Source organism: Agelaius tricolor, unplaced genomic scaffold, assembly GCF_023055355.1.
Source record: "Agelaius tricolor isolate 1412-34295 unplaced genomic scaffold, bAgeTri1.0.p SCAF_1, whole genome shotgun sequence".
Lineage (NCBI taxonomy): Eukaryota > Metazoa > Chordata > Aves > Passeriformes > Icteridae > Agelaius > Agelaius tricolor.
In genome coordinates this window covers 66,152,731-66,164,130 of record NW_027269261.1, presented here as the reverse complement: position 1 = coordinate 66,164,130, position 11,400 = coordinate 66,152,731, and the positions used below count along the sequence as shown (strand labels likewise).

The 11,400-nt window shown below is 39.1% G+C and overlaps 1 protein-coding gene across 2 annotated transcripts in view; it reads right to left on the bottom strand.

The window, feature by feature from the left end:
- Window positions 1-11,400, bottom strand: part of CEP85L (centrosomal protein 85 like) — a 135,355-nt gene that overhangs the window by 60,063 nt on the left and 63,892 nt on the right. For both annotated transcript variants that reach the window (XM_071438005.1, XM_071437995.1), the window contains exon 3: window positions 3,922-4,688. In XM_071438005.1, the coding sequence (XP_071294106.1) occupies window positions 3,922-4,688 (767 nt within the window). The remainder of the gene's footprint in view (window positions 1-3,921; window positions 4,689-11,400) is intronic.

The window sequence follows — 11,400 nt, the reverse complement described above, 5'->3', positions numbered from 1 at the left end:
GATGCAACTCCACGATGTTACACAATAACCAAAGAGCAGGTTCTCCTTGGAGATTTATTTCTGAAATGTACAAACATCACACCCACAGCTGAAGGATGCACCTTCTCTAAGAGGCATTCTGCTCTTCCACAGCACATTTTCTGCAGTTGCAAACCTGACCACATCCTGAAGGACAATCACAATGCAGCTGTAGGTCTTCTACACAACACTCTGAGCTTCCCTTACAATGCACAAGAAATTTTACTTTACAATCCATGGTTTACAATTGGAATGGAAAAGCCACATGACAGGCTTTATAATTTGGGGAGCAAAGTATAAGAAATACCACTGAGTTCAGTCAACTTCAGACTACTAAGGAAGCAGAGAATCTTAAGCTTGAAAGTAATTAACCTTGGAAAGTAATTAACCTTTTGAAGGGTGCTACATTATACTTTCCATTAGTCTTTAGAGTAAACAAATAGAAAGCTTCTCTGATTTTACAAAAATTAATTGTGAATTAGCATTTTCTATAGTCAACTGTCTATACTAGTCTGTGAGGACATAAAAACTTATTTTTACTGAGTATTATTAAACTGTTCCTGAACCATCAGTCCTCAAAATCAACTCAGAAAATTGCTGCTGTCTATTCTTACTTCATTAGTGATAGGCAGGAAGAAGAGTTCAGCTATCTTAAAGATACACAAAGCTGCCCTAGATTAACAGTTAAAAGTAAAGTTTGTTGTATTCTCTGTTCTTGGCAATAGTAGTTTTAAAGAAAAATAATGATAAACTGATTTTTTTCAGTCCTAGAAAAACCACTACATTTCCATCAGGATATATACATATTAAAAGCAAAAAAGCAAAAGTAATCCTCAAAGGAAAAGAATAATTAAAAAAAATACATAGATCTGTGGGTTTTGCACTTTTTATAAATCATCAGCTTCCTCTTATGCCTTCTACTCTATCTCTTAGACATATATTTCACTTGGGACTGCAGTTTTCTTGGTTTCTCAGAAATAAAATACCAGTTCCCAGGTACATGTGATCTCTAAAAAAAGGCCACAGCAAAATGATGCTGAGGCTTCTTTAAAAAACAGGTGTCAAAACAGGAAGAATCATTCTTGTTTTTTCATTGCTTCTGGCATCTCTCCTCCTTACAGGTGTAACCTCTGTCAGAAAGACAGGAGGGCAAGGGATGTTTCTAAGAGCCCAAAGGCTCACTGCTCTTGCACACACTTTAACCTTCACTGGGTCCTACTTCACAACCACATCTCACTTGAGGACATAGAACAGATCCCATTTCAAGGCCCAGCAATATGACTCCAGGTCATGCCAATGGAAGCACTTGCTAAAGGCATAAGGAATTTCCTCCACAGAGATGTAGAAGTTACAGGTAAAAAAAAAACCAAAACAAAAAATCCCAACAAAACCCAAAAAACCAACCAACCAACCAACCAAACATCCACAAAAAAACACCCCACAAAACAAAACAATCCAGTTTTAGGCAAAATATCAAATCTCAAAAACCTGGAAAGGTGCAGCACTGTTTGTGAACTGAAGCCAAAGATAAATAATGCTTGTGTTCCCCCTGCTGGCTCTGTCCTCCAAACACAGCTCGGTAGCAATGCCTGCATGGACGAAAGCTTTTGAGTAATTGTAATAACACATACAGGGCTTCATCTGTTTCAAACATTTAACTTTGCCTTCATATCTACTTAAACATGATCAGAGAAAGAAAGCACTTCTGAGACCTGAAGGACAAAAGCTGGGAGTCCTTCTGATCTAAACAAAAAAAAAATTTCTAAAATACCAATCCTAAACAAAGCGCCTTTAAAGGCACATATAAGATGATGAAGAGATCTATGCCTAAATAAAGTAAATAAGTAAATAACACTTGTGAAACACCATCTGGAGTACTCCATACAGGTCTGGTATCCCCAGCATAAAGAAGAATGTGGAACTGTCGGAGCAAGTCCAAAGGAGGTCACAAAATTGGTAAGAGGACTGAAGCACTTTTCCTGTGAAAACAGGCTGAGGAAGGTGGGGCTGTTCAGCCTGGAGAAGAGAAGGTTGAGTGGAAATCTCATAGCAACCATGCAGTATCTGAAGGGGGCCTGCTGGAGCTCCTTCACAGGAACTGCAGTGATAGGATATGGAGTAACGGGTACAAATTGAAAAAGGGGAAATTCAAGGCTGGATATTAGGAAGAAATTTTTTACTGTGAGGGTGGGAAGACACAGAAACAGGTTGCTCAGGGAAGTTGTGGATGCTCCAACCTTGGCAGTATCCAAGACTAGGCTGGATAAGGCTTTGAGCCACCTGGTCTAGTGGGTGGTGTCCCTGCCCATGGCAGAGGGGGGTGGAATTAAATGAGCTTTAAGGTCCCTTCCAACCCTTAACATTACATCATTCAGTATAATTAAATCCAGGCACAGTAACCTGATCACAAATCTCACAGACAGCACCACTGGCAGCTGCAGCCAGCTACCCATCTCAGGTGTTTGGGAAGACTTGAATGAATGGATAGACCAAGCTCCCTGATGGTACCCTGCTGTTGCTTCCCAAACCCTTTGTGTGCTCCTCAATGCCACCAGCAGGTGCCAGCTGCCTGTTGTCCAGCTGGCAGTGCCCTGGACCCAGCCTCAGCACTGAGCCCATCTCTGTCACTTCAGTTCTGAGAGGACCCCATCAGCCTCTGCTCCCTACCTGGGGAATTTATCAGCATCAGAATCTTTGAAGTGCTTAGAGAAAGATGAGGGCTTCTGCAGCAATAAAGGGTGGCTACCTGTAACAATGTCAGGTTTTTAGACAAACCCCTAGAGATTACTATTCGTTTGGCCATAATAATTGGCTTCAATTTTCTTCAGTTAAAAAAGAAAAAAAAACCAACAAAAACCAACCCCATAAAAACATAACAATAACTCAAAACACCACCAAAAACCAAAATCAGACCACCAATAAGAGCAAAACTGGACGTTAACAATCTCTAAACTTGTTATTCTTTCCTTCAATATACAATAAAAGGAGCAACAACACTTGAGCACAACTCTTTCTAAATTACATTTGTGTACTTCAGGCTGAAGAAAACAGGAAATCTGAACATACTGCTAGATTATCTCTGCTGAGCTAATATCCTAGTCTAACCCTAAAATGCCTTTCAGAGGAATTTATTGTAAATTGGGATTTTTTTTTTGTCAAGTCAAGCCAAACTTACTACACACATAAACATGAACATGTAGATTTTAAATACTGCCTTCCTTCACAAACTGTACTTCCCCATTAGGGGAAGAGCTGGAAACAAAGACTGTGAATTGCAATGTTAGAAAGGGTTGCCTATATCTTAAAACTATGTGCTTGATAATCTCGATATAAAAATATCCCAAGTATGATACATCAACCACACATACTTATTAAAATAAACCAGATTTGTTGGCTACTGTTAGTTGATTTTTATTAGTTAAAAAATAAGCAGTAATATCAAACCGAACTCCGTTTTTAAGTGCTAGGCATAAGGAGATTGAATATTCATTCACTCTTGCACGACACAAAAGTCGTTCTTATTTTGCTGAATGCATAAATGCAGCCTCTGTAATCCCTTTCAGATAAAAATACCTTCACATTTCCCCCACTATACAGTTACTCTAAAACTACTAAAAAGGCTACTTGGTGAACCTCTTCCTGTGCCCAGCCTCACATGAAGACGTTAGTCCCATGCAGTCAGGCACAATGAATCACAGTAAACTGTAAGCAGACAGCAGAAATAAAAGAAAACCCAACAAACAACGAATATTGAGAAACAAGCGGCAACAGCAACAACCAAAGCTTAAAATACTGGTCAGGAGGACCTGTTCCCCTTCCTGTTTCATTAAAAACTGCCTGTTACTCCTCAGGTATAACCCAGGATGCCACATGATGGCAGCAAACACCAAGCTCTGGCCTTACCTGCATGGGCTGGTCACCTGCCGCTCTGAAGTCTTCAAGCTGCTGCATGTGCCATGCAGGCACACCGTAGGGCTCCTCGGCAGGCCTGCAGTCCAGGGGATTTGCCCGCAGCTGCTCCTTGAGCCACATCTGAGTCCTCACAGCCGGCTGTATGGGAGCGCCGCTCACAGCCTGCTGTCCCAGGGTCGCGTATCTCTGCCCAAAAGCCTCGCAGCCGCCTGCCGCAGGTTTGCTTTCAGGTAAGGCACTGTAGGTCAAGTCTAAGGCGTGTCTCCTACTTGGGGAATCCGAAACAAAGTCGTCTTTGCTGCACGTTTCAAATTTGTATTTGCAGTCCAGTAGAGAAGATCGTTTTTTCCCCATTTCTTTGTCCTCAATCTTTAGCAACTCCATGCTGTCATGCAAACAACTGGGCCCATTTGTCCTTAATTGAGGTGGCACAGCTTTGTCCGTACCAGCCCTGTATTCCACCGAATGACTACTTCCATCTTGGCTGAAATTATTTGGTGAGCTGAGTTTAGACAAGGAGGACCATTTTCTTACAGGTCTTGCATCTTTCATGTCAAGAGAATTGTCCAGAGCTCCCTGATTTCTGCCCCCTCCTGACCGTACAAAGCTTGTACTCCATTTTGAGCCATCAGACTTGAAAGCTTCCCTGTGTTTGGAAAGTGAAGAGCTGGCACCAGACAGCATCACATGGGCAGTGGGAATAGAAACCAGTGATCGGCTGGGCTTAATTGATGATGTACCACTTGAAGTTGAATGATCTGTGAAGAGAAATTTGTCACGTAAATAAGTGCAACACAGAGCTCATTAACACTAGTTCAGATAGGACAAAATATCAAATTCAAGGTGAAATGCAAAAATAGAAGGAAAGAGGTTTCTTGACAAAATAGGGCCTTCTAGCTCATTCTAAACCATGAGAATAGAAACTAATTAAAGTGTGAGATTTTCAAGTTTATTTTGCTCAGGTGTCATGATAACAAAAATAAAAGCTCACTAAGCATTGGCAACAGAAGCTTCAGATAGAATTCTCAGCCTGTGAGCCAAAGAAACCATTGCCAGCTTTAAGGTGGCAGGATGGATTTCTCCCCCACCCCACATGTGCTAAGCAGCTTCTATATCACTAACAGTACAGGTGCTCAGGAGCCCCAAGACTCGTTCTCCTTCCATCACCCCTCTCTTCTCATTTTTTGAAGGCAGAACAATTCAATAAATGCATTTGGTAAAATGGCAGTGCTGTAGACAAGCCAGTTTAATAATGGTCACTTGGACCGAGTTATCCATTCTGGATCTCACTGATTTCCAAATATGCTTCCTGTGCTGTGTTTGGCTGGAAAGAGTTCATTTCCTCCACAGGACCTGGTATGGGGCCATGTTTTGGATTTGTTCTGGAGACCGTGTTGGTGATTTAGGGATATTTTGGTGCCTGCTAAGCACTCCTTACACATAATCAAGGCCTTTCCTGCTTCTCACCCCACCAATGAAGAGGCTGGTGGTACACAGGGAGCTGGGAGGGGACGCAGCTGGAAGAGCTGACCCCAGCTGAACAAATGGATATTCTATATCCTACAGCACCCTGCTCAGCAATAAAACTGGGGGAAGGCTGGTTTGGGGGGCTGCTGCCCAGGGAACAGACAGCTGGTGGTGACCAATTGTTTTCATTTGCAGCATTTCTTGGCTCTTCTTTCTCGTTACTTTTCTTACAATATTTTTCTTCAGGAAAAGACCCTCAGGGAAAGCAAGGATGGAAATACACAGAAGAAAGAAATGCCTCTCCTCTTGTACAGGTAACTCCTCAGCTTGAGGCTGCTGGCTTTGTAACATCCGAGAAAACTAACCTTTGTACTGAACCTTACCCAGAAGCTGAATCTGACACAGCACAAAGTCAGTCCAGCAAAGGCAGCTGTCCCAGGCCTTTTCATATCCAAAGAAAATAAGGGTGTATTAGGATTCAAAAAGAACTGACCTATGTTTTAGGCTATACAGATTTCTAGGAGTAGAAATATTACATCTGCAAGAGAAAGGTGAAAGAAATCCTGTATATATGTATCTGTAAAACTTAAAATAGTAAAAAATATATTATAGTATTTAATATAGCATTTTCCATCTAAAATACTGACTTAATATTAGACATACATGGTTTTAAAACTGACATTAAAACCAATAATATTTAAAAATACCTTATCTCCTTCATTTATTAGATTACAAACTTATTAATATGTGGTAGATTTTTATTTTTCCTTCTTCTAAATTTAATTTTAAAATAATTAATTTTGAGTTAAGATTTAAACGTCTTCACTTCCAATTCTAAACTCTTCAAGCAGATTTGAACTTAGAATGCCACTTATATCCAAGTACAGCTAATGGATGTCTCCAATAATTTGTCTCAAAGAGAAACACAGTAATTTTGGCTTCAAGTTGTCCTAATTAGTCTTCCCATTAACGCTCACTGAAACATATGAGAAAATTCACACTTTTTCTTAGAGCATATTGCTCAAGTCTGCCTTGCCTGCAGGCTCGGCTGGAAAGAGAACCAGTCTGCCTTTGGACACACCTCGCAACACAAAAGAGGAAATTAATAGTTTCATTGAAAATAGGAGAAAATACAGAAAGAATCATGAAACTTAAGAGATATTATTTCTTCTTTAGTCACAGGAATAAGCTCCATCTGGCCAAATCCTGTCAAAGACAACTTTATCCAAGCAGCAGGTTTTCCCCTTCCATACAGGTGGGGGTATGCAAATGCCAGTTCAGACCTGAAAGCACTCTCTCCTTGGGATTACTTGGGGTTTATTTCACTGATCTGGCATTTATTTGAAGATTACAAACACTCTCAAACATAGCCTGTGTGTCTCCAGAGTCTTTCAAAGCTTAAAACTGCTCTCTTTAATGAAAGCCGAAAGAGACATGGGGATAAAAAAGTAGCTAGATGCTACTGGTTTTCCTTTCAACAGAAATAATATTATATGACAACTTTTTCTTTTCAATTATCCTAATAACTTTTTTCTGGTGCCCACCACAAAACTCCCAGAAGTACTTTTCTAACAGGCATGACATTTTAATACCTGATCCAGTACTTCCAAAACCACATAAATAAGATAATTGAAAGTACGCTATTTTAAAACCACACTACAAGATTTCTACCATGTAATAACAGCAGATGGAATAAAAAATTAAGAACATTTCATATGGCTTTATTACCATCTTGTGTTACACTTCTGAAATATTTAATTACTGCTTATCTGGCATAGAAAATTATGTAACAGTACCAATTTTAGTCCTAATAAAAAACTAATCACAAAGAGAGAGCACAGCAGGCACTTTCTTCTGAAAAAGGGGTAGAAGAAAGAAACTCCTCAATATAAAGTTAATGAACACCTTCTACTCATTTGCATTTTCCCGTGCTCTGCTTTTTAAATTACTGGAAGAAAAACCTCTGAAGTAATTTCTCAGGCTGGACACACCACCCTCATGCAGCTACTTAAAATCCTTATCTGTCGCCCAAAAGTTAGTCAAAACACACAAGTCAGAAAAGGTTCACTGTAACCCTCAACAACAACTTAAGTTGCAAAATTATACCAGCCATTATAAATTATACCAAAATTATACCAATTATACCAAAATTATACCAAAATTATACCAGCTCCAAAATTATACCAGCTGGTATAATTTAATAAATTTAATAAATAATTATTTATGAGAACTCCCATATAAGATACACCTCTGACAAATTCTTCAGTATTCCAGATAAGATATTATCAAACAATAGCAGAGTAATCAGCTAACATAGTTACCCAATATTAATAAAAATCAAAATGCATTTGATATATGTGTTTATAGGATGCATATGTAGCTAATGCTGCTGAAAAGTGGTGAACCTTCCTTGTGTGAAGGACTTTGAAATTTGATATTTTATCCAGGGTATAATTAGAATGCCCTGATCATGGACAAAAACACCAGTATTAAAAGCAGCTGACCTTCTCTTCCTGTCCTTCCTTCCCACCCACCTCCCCAAAACAACTGACATAGTTTACCCCAATCCAGGAAAATAAACTGAACTATTCTTACTAACTGAGCAGAAGATAAACAGGGGAAGTCAAGCCTCCATTATACAAATTGAAGGTCTTGAATCTGGCTGTGGTTTAGTGAACAAAAGCTCTGAATTCATTATAGGATCTCAGTTCCTCTGAACTGTTCTCCAGCTCTTAACTGCATGGACCCCAGCAAGAGGCCACAAACAATTCCAGCATCCAGCACAGCACTGAAGGAGCCATGGGTCCTCCATCTACCATGCAAGCATGTGGGTGCTTCCCGTAAATCTCCAAAACAGCTGTTTTCAACAACAGAAGTGTCTAACTCTCCTGGGAGTTGGTTGAAAGACAAAGACATTGGGATGATGTGCCACTACAGTAGTACTGATGCTACATGTGTGTTCCTCCCTGCGTACCTACTCACAAACTGCACAGGCCTTAATGCAACAGAGATAATCAGATGAGCCAAATGAGACATTTCAAAGTGGCCAGGCAGGAGGCCAGTTCTTGTAAAAAGTCCTAAGCAGACTGACTCATCATCCTCTGGGAGCAAAAGCATGCCTTTCTAAGGTGCAGCAGCACTCACAGGAACAGTTTGGGCTTGGTTGGTTTCTTGGGGTTTTTTTGTTATTTTTGGTTTTTTTGTAATGTCTAGAATTCTTCATCATTATTTTTACAGGCCTTTTTCATACTACTTCACGTTTACTGTGTCAAAATATGAGGTGAATGAAGGAAGGAATCTCTGCAAATAACTCTCTTCCAAAGAATAAATAAGAACATGCATCACAGAAAGCTGTGGGAGAAAAGCAGGGAACTGTTCAGACATTTAACAAGTTTTGTATGAGAAAGAATTCCTAAACATTATTTGTTTATAGAGTTCTGTGTTTGAACAGCAAGGAACGAATATAAAAGAGTAACTAACAAAAAACTTACTGGAGAAAAAAACGGAATACTAACTAAAGTTAATTTTAAATAGTATTAAATGCTAAAATACCTACTGCCAGTAAAACATCTATGCCTTCAAAGCAGAAACAGTCATGTGGTGTTTAGAAGCAAGTCCAATTAATGTCAATTGGAAAAAAGAAGGAAGTTCACTGCCTTCCACCATCACCATCATTGTACTGCCAGTATCAATCAGAATTCTTTTACATAAGATGTGGGTTGCAAACTCCAAGTCAGTTCTACTTTGTTTCACATTAATTGTATGGGATTTTCTGTAATCTACTGTGTTGCATACCAAAGGAATGCAAGTTGTACCTAAAAACTCGCTAGTTTTAAAAGGTGAAGGAATTTAAAAGCTATGTAATTCACAAATAATTTGAACAGTACAATGCTGAATAATATGAATGTGAATTTATAAGGTTGAAGTTGAGATGGGATTTTCAAAAACTGAAGCAATTTCGTTGCTTTTAGGACTTTGTTTCAGATGAAATACTGATAACGCTACTATCCCTGAGCAATGTTATAATAGAGAGATGGAAGAAGGAATAAATGGTAGGACAGCCTCACAGGCCTCCTACAATGTACAGACATCAAAAAATTCTACAAGGCAATTTTCAAGGATTTTTAGTAAGTAGAGTAAAAAGCCATGCTGGAAAGAGTAAAAGCTGCAGTCATAAGTACCAGGATGGCATCCGCACTTATGCAAGGAAAGAACTGCAGAGGTAACACTGAGTTCCAGCAAATGGCAAACAGCTTCTTAGACACCCTTACAAACAAAGGGAATGCTATGTACATATGAACGTACTTGAACAGAAACTTGCTTGACATATCCCATTAATTTATTAAGACCTGGCCATTTGGTGTCCATCTTCCTTATCCTCCTCCTCTACAGCTAATGAATTTGCTTTTCCCCCAGCTGTGACTTCTCATTCTCTTCCACACCCTTGAGGCAAACACACCTTCTCCCCTGTTTGACAGAGAGGTGATAGGCAACAATCATTCTCAAAGTAAGTCATGAGGACAACACTCTCAATTTGCAAACAATACGAAAAAAGGGCGAGTGAAAAACAAGTATGTTCGAAAATTTATTAAAGCTTAACAAAGAAATTGTCACTGAATAAGAGAAAATTATAGCTCCTCACTGAGCAAATGAAAAATACTCACTCAAAGAAAATAACTGGTACTTCACTATTTTCACATTATTCACATCCTGTTTTCATCTTACCACGTAAAAGGTTGCCTTGCTTCACTTAGATTTATCTGAAAACACAGTATTTCCCCTAGCACACAGTACTGACAAGGAACGTGCCATAGAGGAGCTACTACTTTGTATTAAGCTGTAGTGTTTCTGGTACTGAAATAGTCTTTCAAAAATACGCTCTTTGATCAAGTCTCATTAGGGCACAGCCAACACTCACCAGCTTTGATTTATTTAAAGAGTGTTGTCCCATGTTTGAGAGGTCATCCCTGTACCTTAACATCTGGTTGCCACCACACCTTCCTAGATAGCAGACCGGGCAAAAACCTCATTAGCAAAGTTCTAAAGATTCTAGCAGCAAGAACACACAACTAAGTAACACAGTGGGCCACACCTTCATATGATCTCACCTTAGCACTACAAACCAATCTCTGCATTCTACATCCCATTTCAAGAGCCAAGGTTCTTAATTCCATCATTTAATTTAGATAACATAAGGCAATCTGAGCATCTTCCCAGAGAATTGCACAGGGGCGATCAAAACAAAATCAGTACCCAAATGAAGCACACAGAGATATAAGATTTGCTTTTCTGATCCTACACAATCAGTTAAAAAGATACTACACAGGAGATAAGCTCTGTAGAAAGTGTTAGTTTACTCCTATGTGCCACTGCAGTCAGATTTGAGGTCAAAGTTCTCAGTACTAACTGGCATTAAAATACATTTGGTAGAATGACCTGTCATCCAAAACATTCCTCATTAAAAGTTAATACACATTTCCCTGACTTATATAGCTGGTTTGGGTTTCGATTTTTTTTTTTTTTTGTGCAAGAAAATATTGAGTAAAATGATCCACATTCTGCTTTAAAATAAACTTCTTTAAACTAGCTGTTTGGCAGTATAATTATAAGACTCAAATAATAAAATTTTACATGTGTTTCAACAAACGAAGCTTAACAAAAACTTCTAACAACAGTTTGTTTTGTGAATGTTGAATTTAGGGAGACTGTACCAAGGCAGTGCAACAGTTTTTGATAGGGGAAAACAAATACAAACTCCACAAACAAACACAAAAAGGCAAGTGCATGTGAGTGGTACAGTAAACCTGAGGTCTTAACACTCATTAGGTATATATATGAAGAGAGTAAAAAGAAAACCCCTAAGCCCCCAACATACCAGATACACACCAAGTAGATCTGTCTTGCCCACGGGATCTAGCAGAACTGGTATTTCAGGACACAAAAAAAAAAAAAAGAGTACTGCCTATTAATATTTCTGTGAACTGCCAATTTACCCAGCAATAT